The sequence below is a fragment of the Aquarana catesbeiana genome, linkage group LG05 (assembly GCF_042186555.1).
Source record: "Aquarana catesbeiana isolate 2022-GZ linkage group LG05, ASM4218655v1, whole genome shotgun sequence".
Taxonomy (NCBI): Eukaryota; Metazoa; Chordata; class Amphibia; order Anura; family Ranidae; genus Aquarana; species Aquarana catesbeiana.
This window is the reverse complement of record NC_133328.1, coordinates 250,979,898-251,006,628: the sequence shown is the minus strand read 5'-3', so window position 1 is coordinate 251,006,628 and position 26,731 is coordinate 250,979,898. Positions and strand designations below refer to the sequence as shown.

Genomic DNA, 26,731 nt, shown 5'->3' with positions numbered 1-26,731 from the left:
TTGCGGCTTCACTTCCCGGTTCCCTACTGCGCATGCGCGAGTCGGAGCCCATCGTCCTAGTCCGATCGCGTGGTGACGTCACTATGTGCCCTCTTCCAGACTCGTTTCATCATCAGCAGACGTTGTCAATGGGGTTATGTCCGAGGTTCTGAGGGAGGTGGGTCTAGGAGATCGCATGATGGGATGGGTATTGGAGTTATACAATAATCCCAGAGCTAGGGTTAAGGTAATTGGTGGATTATCAGAGTATTTTAATATACGTAATGGGACTAGGCAAGGGTGCCCACTCTCCCCATTGCTGTTCGCTCTGGTCTTAGAGCCTTTTTTTTTATGTACAATTAGGAGGATTACAGGGATCCGTATTGGGGCAGCGGAACATAAGGTGTCGGCATATGCAGATGACCTTTTATTCTACCTGTCCAACCCTCAAGAATCATTAAAAGAATTAATGCAGGAAGTGGATACATTTTTTATATCATATCCTTTTTATTGATTTTTCAAGTTATACATTGTTCCTCGTAACCGGTGTAACGAACAAAAAACACATATTACAATATATGTTTCCTCATATCACCATCAATAACAAAAATATCTTACCCTTCCTTTTTCCGTTAGTCCCTCCCCCCTCCCCTGTTCCCCTATTCACCCTCCCTCCTCCCGCCAGTTGCTTATATTAAAATAGTCGTATCCTAAGCTTGGCAAGACTTAATACCCCAATAAGAATACTGTGCACACTACTTATTCCCTAATATCTGTTCCCTCATGCAAATCTTCCTTTCCTCATTACGATTTTATATTTCCCTATTCTCTCCCTGACACCACATACCCCAGATCCCTATGAACTTCCCATAGCTTCCCCTTCTAGTATAAATTGTCCTTTCTGTTCCCACTAGTGCGTTCATTGTACTAACCCATTCTTCCGGGGTAGGGGGCGTTGTTGATAACCATGCTTTTGCGATCAGTTTCCTGGCCTGGTATAAGCATCGTACGATTGCTATTCCTGTGTGGCCTTCCCCCATATCCTCTTTAATTAGCCCCAGGACACAAACCTTAGCCTCGAGCTCCAGCCTTATCCCAAGCCTAGCCTCTATGATGTTTAGGATCTCAGTCCAGTACCTAACTAACTTAGGGCATCTCCACATAATGTGTATAAGATCGCCCGTATCTAAGCATCTGGGGCATTTGTCGTCTGGTCTACGACCAATTCTATGCAGCCTCTTGGGGGTGTAATAGGCTCTGTGCACAAGCAAGAGGTGTGACGCCCGCTGTGATGGAGATAGGGACACCAGTGGACCAAGCTCCAATATTCTCCTCCACTGATCATCGCTCAACTCCCCCACATCGGCCTCCCATCCCTCTCTTGCGCGCGAGAGTGGGGCTAGACTAGTTGCCCTGGTCGTTAGTTGGTCATAAATTCCCGATATTAGCCCCTTAAGGCTATGTACCCTTACCACCTTATTAAGAAGTGATGCACTACACCATTCCAGTGCGTTAGTCTTAAATTGCTTGTCTAATGCGTGCCTGATCTGGAGATAAAAGTAAAATGATTCCTTGGGGATTCCAAACTCCCGTCTCAGGTCCGCAAAGGATTTTAGTATATTGCCAACGTATATTTGTGCCAGCCTAGTTATTCCCGCCCTTTCCCACATCCTGTTTACTCCTATCGCCTGCATTTCTTGTAGCTGCCTATTCTGCCATATAGGTGCGAACTCCGTAACCCCCTTATATCCCATTTCGATCTTTACTGACCGCCAGACTTTTATAACCAGTTTGTTTGTTGGAGATGAGCATCCTAATGATCCAGCTTCCAATGCCCCTACCAAGGATTTATGCGGGTTCCCCGACAACATGATTTTTACACTGGAATCCACCTCCCCCCCACGTTCGCACCCACCCAGGTGTTGCAGCTGGGCCACCAAGAAGTACCTGTATGGGTGGGGCACCGCCAATCCCCCCTCCCTGTTGGGGCGTTACAAGGTCTGGAGACTAATCCTGGCCTGGCCCTTTCTCCATATTAACTCACGAAAGATAGAGTTTATTTTTAAAAACCAGTCCCTCCCTATCCATATTGGTGAGTTATGTAATATGTACATTAGTTGAGGCATCCAAATCATCTTAATCAGATTTATGCACCCCGCCATAGATAGGGGAAGCCGAGACCAGATGTCTTTCTTCCTTCTAAACTTTTCTAACAGCGGAGCTAGAGTATCTTTAATATACTGCATTGGGTTATTGGTCACCACTATACCCAAATATTTAAACTTCTCCACCACCCTGAGACAAGGTACCACCTGAGGGAGAGAGCCATTGGTCGAGTCAAGCGGGAGGAGTGAAGATTTCTCCCAATTGACTATTACCCCGATACTCTCCCAAACCCTTCCACCAGCTGCATTACCTTTACTAACGATGGCCCCATGTCCCCCAGGAATAACAGTACGTCGTCGGCATATAACGCTATTCTATCCTCACCCCCTTTCCTTTTATAACCCTGTAAACCTGGTGATTTTCTGATTACCTCCGCGAAAGGCTCTATTGCCAGGGCGAATAGCAGGGGCGACAAGGGGCCCCCCTGCCTAGTCCCCCTCTCAAGAGAGATCCCTTCCGAGTATGTGTTGTTTATTTTCAATCTAGCACTGGGGTGTCGATATAAAATCTTAAGCCACTTAATAAATAGGGGACCAAACCAAAATTTTCCCAGTACCCACCATAAATACTCCCATTCCAGGGTGTCAAATGCCTTGGCAATGTCCAAGGACAAAACCACCCTGGAGCCTGCATTCTCTACCGGGGTCTGGAGGTTCAAGTAAGTCCTTCTTATATTTTTACTGGTAGACCTGTTCTGCATAAACCCTGACTGGACGGGTGAACCAAAGTAGATATACATCTATTCAGCCTGGCAGCCAGGATCTTTGCCAAAATCTTGACGTCTGTGCCCAGCAATGAAATTGGTCTGTATGACGAGGTATCTAGTTGACTATTCTCCTCTTTCTGAATCAATACGATAATAGCTTCAGACATTGATAAAGGCAAGCTATCAACTGCAGCTGACCAGTTCAGTGTCTTCCAAAGTTCCGGAGCCAGCACCTCCCCATATTGTTTGTAAACCTCAGATGGCAATCCATCAGGGCCTGGGGACTTTTGGTTCGGCATGTTCTTTATTGCTTGCCCGATCTCTTCCAGTGTTATCGGTGCTTCCAGACTATTCTTATCTACGTCTGACAACACCGGTAAATCAATACCTTCCAAAAATTTCTCCATCTCTGCTTGTTCAGGGCTATGACGCGTCTTATATAGATCCCTATTAGAATTCTACAAATGTTTTATTAATTACCCTAGGATCTGAAGAAATATCCCCATCCTTTGTTTTGATCATGGGAATTGTTGAAGACGGCGAGTTAGTTTTGGCCAACAGGGCCAACGTCCGACCTACTCTTTCCCCCTCCTCAAAATTCCTCTGCCTCTGAAAAACCTTCCTGTTCTCTGCTCTTCTAATTTCTTCCTTTTTGTATTTTTGTTGTTTCAGTACCCAATTTTCCCGATTTTCGTTTGTTGGGTCTAATACATACTTTCTTTCTGACTCCCGAACCTCTTCCCTAATAAGCTCTCCCCTTGCCCTTGTTTGTTTCTTTATTTTGGATATCTGTTGGATCAAGAGCCCTCTGAGGTATGCTTTCAAGGAGTCCCAAATCACACCCTCCGAGGCAGTACCGGTGTTAAATTCAATAAATTCTCTCAATCATAAATTAATTTCATCTCTATTCCCCACTAGGTCCAACCATGTTGGGTTTACTGACCACAATCTGCGACCACCGTCATCCTGCATGGTTATTGTCACTATCAATGGCGAGTGATCGGACACCCCCCTTGGGCGATATTCAATACTACTTATTAAAGGTTGGGCTTCCTGGTTACCAATGGCCATATCAATACGGGATAAAGTATGGTGGGTCCCTGAAAAGCAAGAATATTCCTGACTATTGGGGTTACGCGCCCTCCACATATCACACCACCCAACCTCCTCTAAAAACTGTGCCAGCCTTCCCACCGACCCTCCACCTCCGCTAAGTCCTGGGGGGAACCTATCTAGCCTGCTGTCAAGCACAGTATTAAAGTCCCCTACTGTGATAACTGGGACCTCTCTCTTCTCCTCCAGGAACTCTAGCAGCAGGAACAATATCTCCATTTTGAATGGTGGAGGAATATATAAATTTGCTATAACAAAAGATCTACCCTCAATTAAACAAAGCAAAAAAATAAAACAACCCAGTCTATCAATACTGACATCCCTGCAGAAAACGTCAACCCCTTCCTAATCAGGATACTCACTCCCCTTGAATAGGGGGAGTACACTGAGTGGTATTGTGTCTGAAATTTATTATTTTTAATCAATAATTTAGTCTCACTGGTCAAGTGCGTTTCCTGCAAGCATATCACTTCGGCAGCACAAGCATCTAACTCCTGGAATACAGTGGCTTTTTTCACATAGTCGCTCATCCCCCTGATATTCCAGGAGCTTAAACCAACTGTTCTAGGCTTCATTCAAAATTGTACATCAACAAATACCAGGGTAGGGTTACCCTTCTACTTATATATTGGAAAGTCACGGCTGTGAATTGGCACTATTCCGAACCAGTACTTTTTTGAAGAAAACTACAAAGAAAACGTTTCCAAACTCTGTTCTGATTTACCACATGTGCCCACATTCCCCTTTTGTTCTTGTGCTTCACCTCCTCAATGCTCCTACCTACCACACTCAGTGCTATTATTATGGGAAGGGGACCGAGCGGATCCGGGGTCCTATACCCCCACACCCCTCCCTCCCACCTCCATCCAAAACAGTGTTATTAAACCTACTAAATCTTATAAACTTTAAGTATTTACACTTCATTTCTTTTATCTTCAACACATTTTTTAACAGTGCTCTGTGCATTTTTACCTTTATTTTTGCAACTGTGGTACCCCCTAATTTAAATAAACCCTTCTCCTCCCCCCCCGTGCCTCACTCGGCGTGCCCTAGGGGCCTTCCTTGTGACCTTACTACTCCCCTCACCCCACTTCATCCACCACCCCTCCCCCCACAGTCCCCACCCCCTTCCCCCCCTCCCCCCCAATAGGCCCATCAACCCGAGGGTTAAAAGAACCCACGTCACCAAACTAAACATTTCTTTCACTCTTCACTTCATCCACCCAGCTCTCTCCCTCCCAACCCCTTCTACTGCCAAACAAACCAGCAAAAAAAAAAAAAAAAAAAAAAAAAAAAAAAAAACCACACAACATTTATAAGTTCCTTTTGTTCTCTTCAAACCAGTCCGTGGCTCCTTTGACCGTTTCAAAAAAACGGGTAGTCCCTAAAGCCTCAATACGCAATCGTGCTGGATATAATAGCGCATATGGAATGTTGTGGTTCCGTAAGGTGCGCTTAATGTCCAAAAATCCTGCTCTTCTCCTTTGTAATTCCGGGGAATAATCTGGATAAATCGAAATTTTTGCACCATTGAAGAGGACATCTCCTTTTTCTCTAGATTTTTGCATTAAGTTCAACTTATCTTTGTAATTAAAAAACCTCATTATCATTGGTCTTGGGCGATCTCCTGAATATACTGATCTAGAAGGGACTCTGTGGGCTCGCTCAATAGAAAAAAAAAATGTGAAAAAGCCTCTACCCCAAAAACTTCCTTAAGCCATTTTTCCATAAATTCTTCGGGGCGGGAGCCCTCGACTTTCTCGGGGAGGCCCATCACTCTTACGTTTTGTCTTCGCGACCTATTCTCCCATTCATCCATTTTGAGCTTGTTGGACTCTAGCTGAGCTTGCATTTTCATAAACTCCTGTCGCAGTGGGGATACGGTATCTTCTACTTGGCTAACCCTTTCCTCCACACATTTAATTCTCTCCACTGTTTGCTGGATTTCTTGTTTAATACTGCCAAACTCCTCGCTTAGGGTTTTCAACTCTTCCCACATCCCACTTATTGAACTCCTACAAGCGTTTATAGCGCATAGTATCTCTTATAAAGTGGGATCTTGTTCGCTGGCTGCGGCTGTATTGGGGCTACTATCCCCTGTTCCTCCTAGGAGCTCCCTCTCAGGACTTTTTTTATTCGCTATTCTTGTGCTAGCCACCGGGATATCGGGACCTTTCCCCAAGCTTTTTCTGTCCCCAGAACCCCCCGCTGATATTTTCCCCGCAAGCGGCTGATTGCTTTTGGCTGGGGACTGCGTGGTACTATGGGCAAATGTTTCCAGCTTCGCCGTAGCGGCTACTGCGGCTGCATTTTGGGACCCCTTCTCCTTCTCATTGGCTGAACGGGTAGCTTGAATAGGCATATTATCCTGGGGCTGGTGTTGCTGATCTTCCCCCTTCTTCTTAGTCATAGCCAGCTAGGACACTTTAGGCACTTTATAGCCCACCAGCCTGACCAGTCCAACAAACAGTCCCTTCACACTTTAAGAATCCAAACCTCTATAATAACAAGGGATGAGCCCCAGATTCCCTATTTTAACACACAGTCAATATACTTTGCTTCTATGTACAGATCAGGTTCTTTACCTGTCTGATTGGCTTCAAGGATGTCTGCCGGTCTTTTGCCAAGGTCTCTACAGCTGATCCATCCAGCTCCACCGTCCTCTATTCAGGATTGCCACCTTTTTCTCAGCCGTCCTCCAGCAACAGTATCTCCACCGCTCTCTCCTATGACTGCCTCTGGATTAGCTCTATCAGCATTCATTACTCAGCCTCCTGCAGTGTCTGTGAACTGTCACCAGGCAGCATTACACAGCCGTTCTTATACACAGCGGAGGCACTGTATCCAGGCTTCCCCTCAGAGCTCCGCTCGTCAGCACGTCAAAACCGCACGGCAATCAGCTGACTGCAGACAGCTGATCCTTCCCAGGCTCTCCTCCTCTCTTGTCACCCCCGCAAGTCAGGATGCCGTTCGGGCAGCCAGTACCACCGTCGGCAGCCTGCAGGAGCCTTGGCTCATAAGCAGGAACCAGGCGCTTTCACAGGGCACACATGCAGCTGCCTAAGCCCCCACTTCACAGCGCTGGTGCAGCATCGGGGTCAGAGCCGGGAGAGAGCACACACTCACCGCTCACACCTGCATCCGGTCACGCCCCCTCCAGAACAACACACTTTGTTAGGAAGTGGATAAATTTGGTTCTTTGTCCAACTTCAAAATAAACTTTGGGAAATCACTCTTGATGCCAAGCCATGTCCCTACTAGGATGATGTCCTCCATGCAACATACTTTTCCTTTTATTTGGACTCATTGGTATATTTAGAGAGTCATATTTACACCAGACTTAAAACGGTTATATGACCTTAGCTATGGCCCTCTGTTAACAAAATGTATGAAAAGGACTTGAAAAGTTGGAAAGGTCATTTCCTGACCTGGTTTGGAAGAGTGAATGCTCTCAAAATGAATGTATTACCAGGAATAATTTATACTTTATTTACGGTCCCTGTGACACTTCCACAATCCTTTTTCAGGCAGATGAGAAAGGCTCTATCGTACTTTGTGTGGGCAGATAAGCATCCCAGGTTGTCATATGATATTTTAAAGGAGACAAAAATCAGAGGGAGGATTAGGACTCCCAGATATAAATTTGTATTATAAAGCTATGTCCTTGGTGCGATGAACTGGTGCCATGATTCCTCAAATAAACTTTGTGTAAATTTAGAGAAGACAATGGCAGGCAGGAACCTAGAAGAAGCTCCTTGGATTCCAGTTGGGTGTAGGGGTTTGTCGGCGTGGACATCGCCAATAACTAAGACAACTCTATCGATATGGGATAAGTTCAATGTTTCAGGAAAATTTGCCCTCATAATATCTCCATTAACACCAATGGAGGGATATCCGTGGTTCCCCCCGGGGGAGGATAGGAGAAATTTGGAAGGCTGGGGTAGAGATGGTGGGGTTACATGCGCTAGGATAGAACCAATGGGTACATTGGTACCCCTAACAGATCTTATATCGACCTGGGGAGATATTCCAATGGCCACCTGAAGATATTATCAAATAGTGGATTTTTTTTAATAAAAGGAAGTCCATGATGAAATCTTTAAATTCCCTCAATACTTTAGAATCATGGTGCATAAATAATCCAGAGGCTAAACATTTACTATCTAGGATGTAAAAAATGATACTTAAAGCCCAAAACATATCAACACCTTATTATATTAGGGAATGGGAAAGAGAAATAGGACAGAAATTTTCAACTTTACAAATACAAAAGATGATTAAAATAAGTCATTGCTCTTCAATAAGCTCCCATACTCAGGAGATGTCGTATACATTATGTTTCCAACGGTGGATGCATGTTGGAGGGGATGTGCTCAAAGGAGGCACCTTTCTCCATTTATTGTGCCCCAAGATAAAAAAAATTCTGGGAGGTAGAGGCCCCATGGATCAAGAAGTTTAAGACCTATAGAATTTTCTGTTATGCACTTGTTCCATGGGATGCCATCCTCAAATAAGTCCTATAAAAGTAGTATCACCCCACAATCTGCTGAACGCGGCAAAAGGTACTGTTACAAAGGTATTGTGGGCCACCTAGACTGCTTCCATTATCTGACTGGAAAAAGGAAGTGGATATAATAAACAGAGGCTGAAAAATGGGTGTATTTGATTAAAGATAAATACTATATGGGAAGGATGGAGATATTATTCCCCGGAGATACCTATAGAATAGATTGGATGCATTTATTTTGCCGTACCACCCCATTCAAAGTGAGGGGGAGGGTGTCTGTCCCACTTGGATGAGTTTGGCATAGAAGGGGCGGGTTCCCGCTCTACACACCTATCCTTAATTAATATTTGGGAGGAGGGGGGGGGGGTCTTTTTTTTCCCCCTCTCTCTCCATGCCTTGCTATCTTGACTCCTTTCAAAGAAGGAGTGAAAGAGGAGAGTCCATATAGAAATAATGAGGTGCGAGAATATCACGGGTGGAATTGGGAAAAGGGGACAAAGTTCACAAAGATGATAGAAGGTTTTAAGGGATGAGGGAAGGAGGTACCTTTATCCTTCCCTCCCCCCATACAAGGGTTTAAATAGGACACTTGATGAGCACATGGATAGAATAAGAGGAGGGAGGGTGAGTATATGAAGGGAAAAAAGGAAAGAAGAAATGTAGTTGTGGCGATGATTTTGCTGAAGGAAATTGAAGTGTGTGTATATATATATATATATATATATATATATATATATATATATATATATATATATATATATATATATATATATATATATATATATATATATATATATATATATATATATATATATATATATATATATATATATATATATATATATAATGTGTGTATGTGTGGCCACAAAGGTGGTGTGAGGGGGTGTTTTTTGTGTTTTTTTCCCCCCCCCCCTTTTCCCTTTTCAGTTATTTTATGGGATCTCACTAATAAAATCTATATGGTTTACTCTATGGTAAAGGGAACAGGAGAAAGGGAGGAGGAATGGGGGTCTTTTTTTTCTTCTTGGAATGTTTTTGTGGGTTGTTTTTCTGTGTTAATGTATAAAGCAACAGTGGTGAAATACTGGATGTACAAAATAAATGAAAAGTTATAAGCAGGGAATGGAATATATTAAAATTTGTGTAGAAATGAATATGTTTGGATAAAATACAAATTTTTTTTTTATAATAAAAGTCCTTACAGGATATCTCCAACTTACAAGCCGACCTCAATGCATTGTTTAATTGCATCATACATACTATGGGGGGGGGGGTACAACTAGGGGAATCCATAGTGGAGAAGGATCTGGGGGTTTTGGTAGATCATAAGCTCAACAATAGCAGTGCAATGCCAAGCTGCGGTTTCCAAAGCGAGCAAAGTGCTTTCTTGTAAAGAGAGGTATGGGCTCCAGAAGAAACACATCATTTTGCCGCTGTACAAATTAGTAAGACCTCATCTGGAATATGCAGTTCAGTTTTGGGCACCAGTTCTCAAAAAGGATATCAGGGGAACTGCAGAAAGTGCAGAGAAGGGCAACCAAACTGATGAGGCATGGAGGAACTAAATTTATTCTCTTGAGAAGAGATTAAGGGGAGATATAATCAACATATACAAATCATAAATTTGTCCATATAGTGAACTCGGTGTTGAGTTAGTCACTTTAAGGTCATCACAGAGGACAAGGGGGCACTCCTTATGCCTAGAAGAAAAATAGGATTTTTATAACAGCTTACCTGTAAAATCCTTTTCTTGGAGTACATCATGGGACACAGAGCACCATAGTAATCACTATATGGTATATAGGCACCTTCAGGTGATGGACACTGGTATACCCAATACAGGAAGTTCACTCCCTATATAACCCCTCCTCCTTCCAGGAGTACCTCAGTTTTTGTAGCAAAGCAATATATCAAAACCCAAAAGAGGGGAGGGACCTCTGTGTCCCATGATGTACTCCAAGAAAAGGATTTTACAGGCAAGTTGTTATAAAAATCCTATTTTCTTTATCGTACATCATGGGACATGGAGCACCATAGTAATTACCATGTGGGACGTCCTATAGCAATGCTATTTGAGGGGAGGGAGAGACAACCCGTAGGGCACCCCCAGACTTGAGGACTTATACTGCTGCCTGCAGCACACTTCGCCCAAAGGCGATATCAGGCGGTTGTAAGAAGGCACGAGGATAAAACTTGGTGAATGTATGTACTGAAGACCAGGTTGCGGCCTTACAGATCTGAGCCATGGAGGCCTGGTGACGCACTGCCCAAGAAGCACTAACCACCCTGGTAGAGTGCACTTTGACGTGAAAATGTGGAATCCTACCCTTTAAATCATAAGTCTGAATTATAACCTACCAAATCCACTTAGCGACAGTGGATTTTAAACGCTGCCTGTCCCTTCTTAAGACCTTCGGGCAGAACAAATAAGACATCAGTCTTCCGAATCTGAGCAGTCGTCTTAAAATAGACTTTGACTGCTCTCACCACAGCAAGACAATGTAGTGACTTTTCTTCCCTGGAACATGATTTTGGCAAAAAACGAGTGCAGGACAATATCTTGGTTCAGGTGAAAACCTGAGACCACTTTTGGCAAAAAATCTGGACGAGGGCGCAACACCACTCTGTCCTCATAAATAATCAAGTATAGCTCTTTACAAGAAAGAGCAGCCAAATTCCAAAACCCTCCTTGCTGAGGATATAGCAACCAAGGACACCAACTTCCTTGTCAGAAGGACTAAGGGAATATGTTGTATCGGTTTAAATGGCTGTTTTTGTAACACTGACAAAACTAAGTTCAAGTCCCAAGGGTTCAAAGGTGATCTAACTGGGGGATTAATCCGCACCACCCCTTGCTTAAAACCCCATACTAAAGAATGTGTAGTAAGCGGTCTTTGAAATAAGACCGATAAGGCTGAGACTTGGCCCTTAATAGTACTTAAGGCCAACTTTATCTCTACCCCTAATTGTAGAACGGCAAGAATTTTGCCTATGGTATATTTCCGAGGGTGCCAATCCTTGGATTCACACCAGGAAAGATAAGCCCTCCAGACTCTATAATATTATAGTTCTGGAAGCTGGCTTCCCTGCATTAATCAAGGTAGAGATAACTGACCGGGAAAGCCCACCATTCTTCAGAATGTGGGTTTCAATAGCCAAGTCGTTAAATTTAGCGTTCGCAGGGTAGGATGGAATAATCGGCCCCTGTGAGAGAGTAGGTCTGGCTGTAGTGGAGGGGACCATGGATCCTCCACTGCCATCTTTACAATTTCTGCATACCATGGTCTGATGGGACATGCTGGTGCTACCAGAATTACCGGCTTTCTTTGCAGCTTAATCCTGCAAAGAAGTCGAGGTAACAACTGAAAGCGGGGTTCCACCCAAATTTTGAATAATATCTGTATGTATTCTCTTCCTTGCCTAGATGCTGACATGCCGTTTAAAAAAAATTAAATCGCCGTAATTACCTTTTATTTTTCTATTCTTTGCACTTCCTGGTTCTCCTCCCGTGGGAGTAGGCGTGTTTCTAGCCTCTCCCAGACTCCTGGGAGCTAGTCTCAGGCTTCCCAGGATGCCACTGAGCATGTGTGGGAACGAGCAGTGAATGCTGGGAGCACAGCATTCACCACATCCAGGAAATAAATGCTTGTGGGCTTCAAATGCCCACAATGAAGATGGAAACCGCCTGCAGTGAATAATATAAGTTATTCTTTCCGATGAAATCTGACACAATATGTGAGTATGTAATGCTGAGAAGAAAAGTTTGTGAATGAACTCAAAAAAAAAAAAGATAGATAGGTGGACCCCCGCTTGAATAGGGGGATATACATAGATCAGTGAGAACTAATCCCACGGGGTCACCAACGCATCTGTTCCACATACGAGTGGATCCCTTGTCCTGGCCACAAAGTTGACTAACTTCATGTTGAATCTGGACGCTAGAAGAGCTACGTCCGGAGTCCCCCATCTTTGGCAAACAGCCTGAAAAATGTTGGGGTGAAGGGACCATTCCCCCGGAAATAACTGGTGGCGACTCAGGTAGTCCACCTGCCGATTCTCTACTCCTGGAATGAAGACTGCCGATAGGCACGGAACATTTCTATCTGCCCAAGTTAGAATATGGTTCAACTCTCTCTGCGCTGAGAGACAAATTGGTGCCCCCTTGGTGATTGATATAGGCCACGACTGTGGCATTGTCGGATTGGATCCTTACAGGACAATCCCGTAACCTGAAAGTCCAGGCCTTCAGAGCCAGACACACTGCCCGAATCTCTAGGATATTGATGGGTAAGGCTCCTTCGGTTCTTGACCACTGTCCCTGGATAGTTGTCTTCTCTAGTACTGCTCCCCAGCCTAAAAGGCTGGCGTCTGTTACCACTTTCCAGATAACTGGTCTGAAGGATTTTCCTTTCAGCAGATTCTGGGTTAGTAACCACCAACTGAGGCTTTGGGACACCCTTGGGGACAGTCACATTGGCAAGTCCAAAGCTTGGATCATTTTGTTCCAAGCAGACAGGATAGTGTTTTGCAACAGTCTCAGATGAACTGGGCATAGGGAAGCACTTCGAATGAAGCCACCATCTTTCCCAACAACCTCATGCGAAGGCGAATGGAGGGATCTCCTTTCGACCTGACCATCCACACCAGCTCTCTCTTGGAGTTGATTTGGAGTTGGAGTTGATTTTTGCCTGAGGCAAGAACACCTTTTTCTGGGCTGTATCTATGATCAGACCCAAATACCCCAGCTTTTTTAGAGGTTTTAAGGAAGACTTCTCTAGGTTGAGAATCCAACCCAGACTTTCCAGGTAACTGGTTGTAATGAGTGTACTTTGCTCCAAACGAGCCACCGATTGGTCCATTAGCAATAGATCGTCTAGGTACGCTACGACTGTTATGCCCTGTGCCCTTAACCTGGTTAGAGGTGGGGCCAGCACTTTTGTGAACATCCAGGGTGCTGTAGCTAGCCTGAAGGGCAAGGCTACAAAACTTAAAATGCTGCTGTTCTACTTCGAACCGCAAAAACCTTTGGTGAGCGGGAAATATAGGGACATGCAGATATGCAACCCTGATGTCAATAGATGCCAGAAGTTCTCCTCCTTGTAGGATAGAAACTACTGACCTGATCGACTCCATTCAAAAGGAGAGGATCTTCAGGAACTGATTTAGATTCTTTAGATCTAGAATGGGTCTGACATCTGTTTGGTTTTGGTACGGTAAAGAGGTTAGAATAAAACCCCAAACCTTGCTCTTCTGTGGGGATCTGTATGATCACCCCCTGAGCCAGTAAATCGGTCTAATGCCCGAAACAGAGAATGCCTTTTTCCTTGGATCTTTGGGAATGTTTGATCTCAGAAAACGAGACAGTGGAAACTCCCAAAATTCTAGTTTGTATCCTAGAGACACTGTGGAGATGACCCATCTGTCCTGAATTTCCTCTTAGCAGACTTCTGAATATTGCAGCTTCATAATGAGGCTTTAGTATTCCGCTTTGCAGATTTCCGGCCCCAGGTCTTCTTCTGTGCCTGGGCCTGACCCTGAGGCTTTCCTCTAGAGTCTGACGGTGGAGGCTGTCGCCACTGCCTAGAGGCGGATGCCCCTGGCGAAGGGGAAAGAGTCAGTTTAAATGAAGGACGTTTATACTTTCTTTTGACTGGCAAAAAAAAAAAAAAAAAAAAAAACACACCACATACTCTTCCCACTAGAAATGGTTTGGATGCATTTGTCCAAATCCTCCCCAAATAGTCAATCCCCATAAAAAGGGAAACTAGTCAGAAGTCTTTTGCAAGGTGCTTCGGCTGACCAATTTTTTTAACAACAGGGTTTTACGCATGTGTACTAGCACAAGCGCAAGGCGGGACGCCTGGTGAATATAATCTATGGCTAAACATAGCGCCCTTGGTAGTTCAGCCAAATCGCGGGCCTGTTGTGCAGGGACCTCCTTAAGGGCCTGTCTAAACTGGTTCTTTAGGGACTGACAGATGCCTATTGCAGCAACTGCAGGCTGAGTAACCACACCTGCCAAAGAAAAAAAAAAAAAAGGGCATTTTAAAACAGATCTTTAAGCATTTGTGCATTGTCCACTGGGCAAGTTAGACTATTATTCACACTGGAAATCGCAGCGGGTACATTCCATCTTTTGGTGAATTTCTCCTCATGGGATAGAGTGCTGTGAATCTCTTTGGAGGGAGAAAATGCTTATCCGGGTGATTCCATTCAGTATAAATAAGCTTTTCAAGTAATGCATGTACAGGAAACTCATGAAAAGGCTGTGAAGGTTTTAAAAGGAACCTAAAGAAGAAACAGAACTTTCAGCTGACTCTGCTAGGGGTAGCTTGAAAGAAGCACGAACCATCTCTGTAAGAGATTGTACCAGCAATTTCTCAGATTGCAAGGCTGAAAAAAGTTAATCTACCATTGTTTCCTCCACAGAGAAGTAAATGATTTGCCTTTCTTCCTGATCGCCTGAGGGTACCACCTCATCCTCTACCCAATGTTCCCTTGGTAAGGGGTCTGAGGTAGGGGAGGGGGATCTAACACGCTTCCTAGCCTTTTGGATGGAGGATAGGATTAAAGTCGCTAATCTTCCTTCTAGGACCAGCAGGACGGAGGAAAACACATCTTAAGTCACATATACAGGGGCTGAAATGTGAGTAGCAGCTGCACCACCAGTTGGTCCCAATGACTCACCCTGGCTTGCCATATCTGGTATCTCAGGTGAGGAAGACAGTGTGAAGGCAGGACTGGAGTTCCCAGCGCCTGGGGGTGGAATTTTTGGTCCCTTTGTGGTGTCTTTTTTAGGAGCCATAGTGCTGCGCACAAAGCAGAGGCACTAAGTAAATGCCCAACTCGCTGAGCAAATAGTCTAGCAAACAGACAATGCAAATAAAGTTCAGCTTTAGTATTGTTGTAAATGTTATTGCCTGTACCGGAAATGCCTGCATCAACCTTACGTGCCCCTAGCGCTCTTATGCCCTGTGCGTCAGACTGCAGCTTTAGCTGTGAGCGTCTGTCTCTTGTCCTCAGCACCTGCGCTGTGTGCTCCTCGTGGACTTACGTCCCACACACAGCACTGTGCCTTTAAGCCACGCCCCCTCCATCAATTACACACATCCCCCACCTCTGTATAACTAGCCCTAGTTATACGGCATTCAATACGCTCTTTGAGCGAGGGGGGAGGGAGGGCTGGGAGGCGGGAAGTTTGAAAAACTTCTGTTGGGGGAAAGAAAAGAAAAAAACTCAAATATATGAAAGCCACCACCGCCCGCCTCCCCCTCCTACTGCTGTACCTCCCTCCCCCCGGGGAGCCATGTACTAAGGTATGCATTTACTCCCTCTAGTGGAGACTTTAGGCATTACAACATTATATTCATGGAAGAAAAAAAAAAAAAAAAAAAAAGGGAGCATACGGTAGGTGGACTTACAGTTCCTAGGCTTTCTCCTTTACCTTTTCCTCGCTGCAGGATACTACTGTAACAGACAGATCCAAACTTCACCCATCACGGCAGACTGCGTTAGCAAACCATCAAGGACCCGGTCCCCATTATAGGGGTACCGCTCCCTTGGACCTGTACCAGCACCCCGCCAGGCAAAAACTTTAGGTAATGTAGCATGACCAAAAAGTCCTTGGTCCCGGGGTCCAGCCCTACAAAGAGGCGTTACAGGCAAAACCTCCTTCTTATGCGAGGCCCGGGTACCATCCACCTTGGCCTCAGTGGCACTTTGGATGGATCTGGTCTATGGAGGCTGTTTAAATCCAGCAGGGATCCCTCCAGCTTTGGAGCTCTTCAGAGCACATCTTCACTCGTGACCAACACCTTAGACACTGGCGAAAAAACTGAGGTACTCCTGGAAGGAGGAGGGGTTATATAGGGAGTGAACTTCCTGTATTGGGTATACCAGTGTCCATCACCTGAAGGTGCCTATATACACACCACATAGTGATTACTATAGTGCCCTGGTATCCCATGATGTACGATAAAGAAGAGAGGAGTTCATCTCCAAATACAGAAAGGTTTCTTCACAGTAAGAGCTGTGAAAATGTGAAATGGACTCCCTTCCAGAGGTGGTACTGGCCAGCTCAGTAGATTGCTTTAACCGCCCGTCGCAGTTTTAGGTCGCTGCTTTAGAGGAATATCGTTATGGCAGCAGCTAGCTGCCATAACCCCGGTATCCTCTTCTTCAGTGGGCGGTCTGCTTTCAGATAAAAGTGTTCTCTGCGGAGGATTTGCAGCGGCCCTCTACCACCGCGCTCTGGTGCCCTTCGCCACTTACCGAAGCAGTCGTAGTGGTGGAGGCTATTGCGTCCTCTTGCTGGCCTTGGAATGGAGACAAGTGAGGGGGAAGATGGCCCCCATCCGTCTCCATATCATTGCAGGGCGGAAGCAACGTCAAAATGTTCCTAAAGCGACTTTTTTTTTTTATTGCATTTTAGTGTAGTGTAAATATGAGATCTGAGGTCATCTTGACCCCTTATTTCATATTTAAGAGGTCCTGTCATGCTTTTTTTTCTATTACAAGGGATGTTTACATTCCTTGTAATAAAAAAAAAAAAAAAAGTCACTTTTTCTAAGAACAGTGAAAAAAATAAATAAATAAAATTGGGCCAACTTTACTGTGGTCTTATTTTTTAATTCAAAAAAGTATTTTTTTGCAGTGGAACAACATCTTTACAGAGGTCTCCAATTTACAAGCCGACCTCAATGCACTGTCTAATTGGGCGACTATGTGGCAAATGAGGTTTAATGTTGATAAATGTAAAGTTATCCACTTGGGGGCTAAGAATATGCATGCATCATACATACTAGGGGGAATCAATGGTGGAGAAGGATCTGGGGGTTTTGGTAGATCATAAGATCAATAATAGCATGCAATGCCAAGCTGCGGTTTCCAAAGCGAGCAAAGTCATTTCGTATAGATAGAGAGAGATCATTTTGCCCCTGTACAAATCATTAGCAAGGCCTCATCTGGAATATGCTGTTCAGTTTTGGGCACCAGTTCTCAAAAAAGCTATATATCGGGGAACTGGAGAAAGTGCAGAGACTATGAGGAAAGATTAGAGGAACTGAATGTATTCACTCTTGAGAAGAGGAGATTAAGGGGGATATGATCACCATGTATAAAATATATATAAAGGGGTCCATATAGTGAACTTGGAGTTGTTATTCACTTTACGGTCAACACTGAGGACAAGGGGGGCACACTTTACGTCTAGAGGAAAAGAGATTTCATCTCCAAATATAAAAAGGTTTCTTCACAGTACGAGCTGTGAAAATGACTCCCTCCTAAGGTGGTTCTGGCCAGCTGAGTAGATTGCTTTAAAAAAGGCCTGGATTCTTTCCTAAATGTACATAATATAACTAGATACTAACCTTTATAGGTAAAGTTGATCCAGGGAAAATCCAATTGCCTCTCTGGGATCAGGAATTAATTTTTTCCCCTGCTGTAGCAAATTGGATCATGCGTTGCTGGGGTTTTTAGCCTTCCTCTGGATATAGGATTGCGTATATGGGTTTGTATGATTTGTTTTTATTTATTTCTTTTTTAATGGTTGAACTGGATGGACTTGTATCTTTTTTCAACCTGACTTTTGGCAAGTTTTTTTTTAAGTTGAATTTTTTTGTTTTGGATAATGGTTTTTTTTTTTTTTTTTTTTTTAACACACACACACACACACACACACACACACACACACATCAGAATTGTTTATACCAGTGAATTTCATCTTCATCTTGCTATAGGCCAGGTGGGAACTGGTTAAAGCAGTATTAAACTTCAAACCAAACATTTAACATATTGCAGTTACCATTCCTTAGGTCTGATCTGGCCACTAACACTTTGGGTGTCCACACTCTGGATGAAGGAGAAACAGACACCTTTGGCCAGCTGCACCCATTGTTAATCTGCAAGGGGTGGGGGTTGTTAGATGCACTACCAGATTTAAATACACTAACAAATTGAAGCCAAACTCCAGCTTGCACGTTTAAGCAGTTACAGCAACAGTTTTTTTTTTTTTGGAATTAAAGTTTTACATGAATAAAAGCTGATCATGTTAAGCACCCCTGTCAGTGGTAAACGGTTTGTCTCAACCAACTAACTGCTACATCTGCAGGACAGCTTGTTCTGTTTAAAAACCAACAGACTTACTGGCTGCATCGCCAGGTGAAAACAAAAAGAAAGAAGAAAGAAGAAAGAAGAAGGCCGAAGAAGAAAGAAGAAAGAAGAAGGCCGAAGAAGAAAGAAGAAAGAAGAAGGCCGAAGAAGAAAGAAGAAAGAAGAAAGCCGAAGAAGAAAGAAGAAAGAAGAAGGCCGAAGAAGAAAGAAGAAAGAAGAAGGCCGAAGAAAGAAAGAAGAAGGCCGAAGAAAGAAAGAAGAAGGCCGAAGAAAGAAAGAAGAAAAGAAAGAAAGAAAGAAAGAAAGAAAGAAAGAAAGAAAGAAAGAGAAAGAAAGAAAGAAAAAAGAAGAAAGAAAGAAAGAAAGAAAGAAAGAAAGAAAGAAAGAAAGAAAGAAAGAAAGAAAGAAAGAAAGAAAGAAAGAAAGAAAGAAAGCCGAAGAAGAAAGAAGAAAGAAGAATTGGCAACCTGCATAATAAAGTTTTAATTTATTTTAGGATTATCATCACTAATGAACGCAGAATTAAAAGACACAGATACTTACCTCTATTCCAACTGCCTGACACCCGCAAGGTCCCTCACTGACGCCGGCATCTTCTCTCTGGCTTATTCCGGGTGTCGGTCTTCAGCCAGCTCGATTGGCGTAGGATGACGTCACTTTGGCACACACACAGGAGTGTAGTAATCCCAACACGCACAGCTCAGTGTACATTCCACAGGGGATTGCAAATAGGCAGGTAAGTGCATTTTAGTGCAGAAGAGACATATTGGGGGTTATTTACGAAAGGCAACTCCACTTTGCACTACAAGTGTAAACTGCAAATCTGAGGGGTAGATCTGAAATGAGGGGGAAGCTCTGCCGATTTTATCATCCAATGATGTGCAAGCTAAAATGCTGAGTTTTTTTTCCTTGCATGTCCCTCGGATCTACAGCGACTGTACTTCAAAGTGCACTTTCAGTGCAATTTCAAGAGCACTTTGCACTTGTAGTGCAAAAGGGATTTGCCTTTCGTAAATAACCCCCTATGTCCCTTCTGCAAGGGAAAGTCTGCCAGTTTACAATTTAATATTTTGCCTTTAGTCCCACTTTAAAATGGTTGCCTTTGGTATGCTAAAAGTGTTGGTTAGCCCTCATGTCTATTCTTGCTTTGTATGGCAATGAAAAACCCATCTACTTACCAGGGAGCATAAAATTCCAAAAGTACAGTGTCTTTATCGGCAACAAAACTATCAAAGTTTTCATCTGTTAAAGCTATTACATCGCTTTCCTCAACTTCACTCTCATCTGTAGGAATTTCTGGGGAAAAAAAATAAACAAACACACCACAGACAAAGTCATTACCATATCAGATCTCAGGTCAACAAACACCTTTTGATTTTTGTTGCATTTTTTTTTTCTGATGCATTTAACAGCTGCATTCACACCTGGGAATTTCATGAACATGGGAAAAAAAAAAAAAAAAAGTTGTTTTCCAATAGTCTTTCAGGACAGCACCCAAGAGGTTATGGCTCCTCCAACAGAAAACACCTCATCATTCCAAGCTTTAAAGTGTTTAAGCCTTTTTATGAAAAGCTGCCAGCCGACTCACATGACTCACAGCAGCTTTGCAGCTCTGATACAAAGCTACTGCAGGAGAGACCGTGATCTTCCCAGCTTACGTCAGCTGGGAAGATCACGTGGCCGCTCGGCTTCTACTGCAGAAGCCCTGTCTAGGAGCTGTAATGCATATGTGAGCCACGTGACTGGCCTGAAGACAGCTCAGCATCGGTACAGTTGCGCAAGAATTGGCTCGTGGTGACAACTGTCCACTGGTATATATGAATTGCAATCCGTACTTTTTTTTTTTTTTTTTCTTTTTATAAAAGGTGGAAGTTGTAAATTGAGCGAAATACTGTTATATTGAGATGCAGAAAGTTAATATTGGACTTATAAAGCAATCAGTGTAGCGCTGGACATAAAAGTGTAACTGGTGATTAGAAATTGGTGCACAATCTCTGATAATGCTAGGGTGTAATGCCGAATAAACAATGTAAATACACCAAAAATAATCATCTAAAGCTTATATCTATACAATACATAGTGATATTCCTTTTAAATATGGGACCATGCCAGAAATAGGTATGTGTGAAAAGAATAATAAAAGTGAAAAATAAAATAAAAAGTTCAAAAAAGTGTCCCAAATAACAATGTGTAAAATCCAAAAGAGATCCGGAGGAAGATATATTGCAGGATTCGGGAATATTCGATCCACCTCCCGTGCAGCCCACCACCAAATGGTAAAGATGAAGGCTTACCAGAAAGCCTGCGACCGCCCTTACTCAGGGGGGTCAGAACAAGCTTAGTTGTGGAAATGTCCAGGGATGATGGAGCCTCCGAGTCCTCTCTCACTACATCGGGCAGGCAGCCCACAGCAACGGGAACCCCGAAGAAGAAGTTCACAAGAATTCCCTCAATGTTTCTTCTCGGAAAAGGTCAGATATAAATGAGCATCTAGCATGGGTTGACTGCATGGACTGCGTGGAGTCCATGCAGTCAACCCATGCTAGATGCTCATTTATATCTGACCTTTTCCGAGAAGAAACATTGAGGGAATTCTTGTGAACTTCTTCTTCGGGGTTCCCGTTGCTGTGGGCTGCCTGCCCGATGTAGTGAGAGAGGACTCGGAGGCTCCATCATCCCTGGACATTTCCACAACTAAGCTTGTTCTGACCCCCCTGAGTAAGGGCGGTCGCAGGCTTTCTGGTAAGCCTTCATCTTTACCATTTGGTGGTGGGCTGCACGGGAGGTGGATCGAATATTCCCGAATCCTGCAATATATCTTCCTCCGGATCTCTTTTGGATTTTACACATTGTTATTTGGGACACTTTTTTGAACTTTTTATTTTATTTTTCACTTTTATTATTCTTTTCACACATACCTATTTCTGGCATGGTCCCATATTTAAAAGGAATATCACTATGTATTGTATAGATATAAGCTTTAGATGATTATTTTTGGTGTATTTACATTGTTTATTCGGCATTACACCCTAGCATTATCAGAGATTGTGCACCAATTTCTAATCACCAGTTACACTTTTATGTCCAGCGCTACACTGATTGCTGTATATTTGATCTTTGCCTTATATCGAGGTTATAGTGTTTAGCAGCAGGATTTTACTCAATCTTTGTCACTTACGATTCATTTATTTTTCACATCTTCACATTTATGCACGTAGCGCGGTTCCTTATTTATTTATAGTTTTAATATTGGACTGACTTGCCTCAAATTCAGCCTCTAGTATTATCATTGAGATGTTCCATGAAACATTCAAGTAGGAGGGATGGTACCTGAGATGAACTTGAAATGTTTCATGGAACATCTCAATGATAAATACTAGGGGCATCCATCTGAATTTTGAGGCAAGTCAGTCTGGACCTCAATATAAAAAACAGTATGTCGAGATTTACAACTTCCACCTTTTTTAAAAGTACGGAGATTATATATATATATATATATATATATATATATATATATATATATATATATATATATATATATATATATATATATATATATATATATATATATATATATATATATATATATATATATATATATATATATATATACATACACACACACACACACACACACATACATACACACACACACACACACACACACACACACACACACACACACACACTTTGCTTGGGATGATGTAGGTTTTATTTATTATTTTTACTGTATATGTTTTTGTCCTCCTGGACGTTACTCCATCACGCCCACAGTTCTGAGCCAGATTGGTGCAGTGTAGCATTTGTGGGGACCAAGGTTGCTTGTAGGTATATGTCTGGACATAGGTATTTTTAGCAATATCTTTGTTTTTAGTTCTTATGTTTTGTCATTTTTAATTTTAGGCTATTTTCAATTAAAAATTTTTTTTGCATGGCAGACTTGATGTCATGCTGGTTCTCCATGCATTGTGCTTGAGGTTCCGGTCTGACTCGCATCGAGGCTTGGTTCTATTTGGCTTTGTATATAACGCGATGCGTCAGAGCGTCGCCTGTGTCCCAGACGTCACTATTTGACGAAACGTACGTTGGGAGGAGCCGACATCATCGCGTGCAGGTGTCTAAGTGGACGGGTGTTTTGCACAGCCGGACGGTTATTTTGCTACTTTTAAACTTTCACATTGTAAGTGTAATTTTTATTACTATAATAAATGAGGTCTTATCGGAATTATGCTATGGTGAATTCCTCTTTCATTCTGGGCAATATCCTGCCATCTTGTGGGAACCTTCCCGATCGGGGTATCCATACCGTTTTGCTGGCTACATGCCTTGGAGCATTTAGAGGCATCGGTTCATATGTCTGGATAAAGGCCCTGACTGGGTATTTGGTCACAAGCTTATCTAGCTTGCCATATGGTAAGCGTGCATTTAATGTGGTGTTCACATTCTGGTTGCGGTGGAGGAATCGTCACCTTTTATATAGATTTGTTTCACGGATTTAGGTTGTGATTGAATTCACAGTAGAAGTGTTCTACCTTATACCAGATTATAAACTTTTTTGGTTTATATTTATATACACTTTGGACTCATATTTTTTTCACGGATAATTGATCTTGGGTGTATTCATATTTATTCTTATTTGTTAATACCTATAATAGTATTTAAATATTAAAGCAGAAGACACAGCAATTGCAGCCGTCGCTAGAACAGAGACAGCTCCGCTCCCAGGGAAGCATGGCGGATAGCCCCGCCCACTCCTTCTCAAATCCTGTTCCAGCAGCACAGCGCGCCAAACCTCCAGCAGTGAAGATGGCGCAACAAGGCAGTTCTACACCACGGGGGGGGGGCCCAGAGGATTCTTCTCTCATGCCACAGGACATTGAGGTGGACACGGCAGCCATAACAGGTCCGATCCTGGAAGCCATTGCGGCATCAAAGTCGGAACTCATGGAGTGCATTGACCTCCTGGCGTCGGAATGCAACCTCATCAAGATCAGAGGCAGACTGACCACTGCGGGGGACCGTATTTCGGAGGTGGAGGATGCCTCACAACTGGCGGAACTAAAGGAGATGGTGAGATCACTGCAACATAGGGCAGATGACGCTGAGGACCACCAGAGAAGAAATAATGTGAGATTGGTGGGGTTGCCGGAGTGGGCTGAGGGGACTGCCACAAATACATTTGCAGAACAGTTTTTTAAATCCCTGCTGGCATTAGGTGACCTACCTCCCACATATGTTGCTGAAAGAGGGCACAGGGTTCCAACGGCAGCTAGGCCCTCAGGCGTCCCACCACGGCTATTCCTTGTCAGGTTCCTTAATTACAGGGATCGAGACAGGTTACTGGCGGAGGCATGGAAACATAAGGAGCTAAAGTTTGAAAATGCCCTTATTATGCTGTTCAGGGAACGTGAGCTAAAAATACAGCATGCTGTACCCCAGTCGGCTCCGTGTGCAATACAAAAAGGTACTGTGAAATTCTTTGAAACCCCGCAAGATGCTTGCAACTGGCTAGACCAAAACCCATGAAATACCATTATTCCTTTGAGGGGAGTTTTTTGTGATTTGTTCCACTGTTCCGTTTCTTCTCCTGTTTATCTTGTCCATTTTTTTTTTCCCCCCTTTTCTGGATGGGTTAAGGACTAATAACAGGCCCTCCTGTGTGACCGGTGGACTGAGACCCCTGTATCTACTCCTTAATGATTCCCCCCCATACAACTAAGGAACTGCATCTGAGAAACGCCTGCACACAGAGGGGGGACGCTTACTATGGTTTGAGCACTGCAACATGGTGAGTCATTTATTGCTATCTGCAGCTATCATTATAGGACAACTTCTGGTTACATGGCCAATCAGCTGTACTTTCACATACATGGACTGAGCATGGAGTCTCGTACGGAAGACACAAACTTTTTTTCTTCCAATGCCGAACTGTCTACACTTCAGGTTGAAATCTTTTAGGTTTTTTTGTTACAGGGCTCAATCTGCATACCGGACAATTTTTGTTTTAGTTTTTTTTGTTAAATTAGTAGTTACTGATATAACAGCAGGGGGGGGGGGGGGGATTGACCAAGGCCATATGCTATTTATGCACCAATAATGCCTAGAGCATACATGTCTCCGATAAACAGGTTTTTTCCACTATTATGATGGATAGCAGGATAAAGATATTGCCATGGAATGTGAGGGGACTAAAAACATTAAATTTAAGAGGGCAGCAGTGTTCCAATACCTGAGACGGGTGAAGCCACACACCGCCATCCTTCAAGAGACCTACCTGGAGGGTAGTAAAATTTTGAGTTTGAGGAATTTGTACAAGCCCCCGTACTCGCCTATTCCATCCTATAATTTCATTGAGTTGGAGGAGTTATATTATTAATAATAATAATAATAATAATAATAATAAACAGTGGGGACGGAAAGTATTCAGACCCCCTTACATTTTACACTCTGTTATATTGCAGCCATTTGCTAAAATCATTTAAGTTAATTTTTTTCCTCATTGATGTACACACAGCACCCCATATTGACAGAAAAAACACAGAATTGTTGACATTTTTGCAGATTTATTAAAAAAGAAAAACTGAAATATCACATGGTCCTAAGTATTCAGACCCTTTGCTCAGTATTTAGTAGAAGCACCCTTTTGATCTAATACAGCCACAAGTCTTTTTGGGAAAGATGCAACAAGTTTTTCACACCTGGATTTGGGGATCCTCTGCCATTCCTCCTTGCAGATCCTCTCCAGTTCTGTCAGGTTGGATGGTAAACATTGGTGGACAGCCATTTTTAGGTCTCTCCAGAGATGCTCAATTTGGTTTAAGTCAGGGCTCTGGCTGGGCCATTCAAGAACAGTCACGGAGTTGTTGTGAAGCCACTCCTTCGTTATTTTAGCTGTGTGCTTAGGGTCATTGTCTTGTTGGAAGGAAAACCTTTGGCCCAGTCTGAGGTCCTGAGCACTCTGGAGAAGGTTTTCATCCAGGATATCCCTGTAATTGGCCGCATTCTTCTTTCCCTTGATTGCAACCAGTCGTCCTGTCCCTGCAGCTGAAAAACACCCCCACAGCATGATGCTGCCACCACCATGCTTCACTGTTAGGACTGTATTGGACAGGTGATGAGCAATGCCTGGTTTTCTCCACACATACCGCTTAGAATTAAGGCCAAAAAGTTCTATCTTGGTCTCATCAGACCAAAGAATCTTATTTCTCACCATCTTGGAGTCCTTCAGGTGTTTTTTAGCAAACTTCATGCGGGCTTTCATGTGTCTTGCACTGAGGAGAGGCTTCCGGCAGGCCATTCTGCCATAAAGCCCCAACTGGTAGAGGGCTGCAGTGATGGTTGACTTCCTACAATTTTCTCCCATCTCCCGACTGCATCTCTGGAGCTCAGCCACAGTGATCTTTGGGTTCTTCTTTACCTCTCTCACCATGGCTCTTCTCCCCCGATAGCTCAGTTTGGCCAGACAGCCAGCTCTAGGAAGGGTTCTGGTCATCCCAAACGTCTTCCATTTAAGGATTATGGAGGCCACTGTGCTCTTAGGAACCTTAAGGGCAGCAGAATTTTTTTTGTAACCTTGGCCAGCTCTGTGCCTTGCCACAATTCTGTCTCTGAGCTCTTCAGGCAGTTCCTTTGACCTCACGATTCTCATTTGCTCAGACATGCACTGTGAGCTGTAAGGTCTTATATGGACAGGTGTGTGGCTTGCCTAATCAAGGCCAATCAGTATAATCAAACACAGCTGGACTCAAATGAAGGTGTAGAACCATCTCAAGGATGATCAGAAGAAATGGACAGCACCTGAATTAAATATATGAGTGTCACAGCAAAGGGTCTGAATACTTAGGACCATGTGATATTTTCAGTTTTTCTTTTTTTAATAAATCTGCAAAAATGTCAACAATTCTGTGTTTTTCTGTCAATATGGGGTGCTGTGTGTACATTAATGAGGGAAAAAAAAAAAATGAACTTAAATGATTTTAGCAAATGGTTGCAATATAACAAAGAGTGAAAAATTTAAGGGGGTCTGAATACTTTCCATCCCCACTGTGTATGTATATATATTTGCCGGACTCAATGATGGAAGCCTATATGATACTTCTGAAGCCAGGCAAGGACCCGCTGGAGTGCTCCTCTTATTGCCCTATAGCAGT

At 43.3% G+C, this 26,731-nt stretch overlaps 1 protein-coding gene across 2 annotated transcripts in view; it reads right to left on the bottom strand.

Moving 5' to 3' along the window:
• PDIA4 (protein disulfide isomerase family A member 4) overlaps window positions 1-26,731 on the bottom strand; it is a 187,102-nt gene that overhangs the window by 136,888 nt on the left and 23,483 nt on the right. Inside the window, exon 2 of one of the 2 annotated variants that reach the window (XM_073630702.1) lies at window positions 19,760-19,877. The exons of the other annotated variant lie outside the window; for it this stretch is intronic. Within the exon in view, the coding sequence (XP_073486803.1) occupies window positions 19,760-19,877 (118 nt within the window). The remainder of the gene's footprint in view (window positions 1-19,759; window positions 19,878-26,731) is intronic. 2 annotated transcript variants of the gene reach the window in all.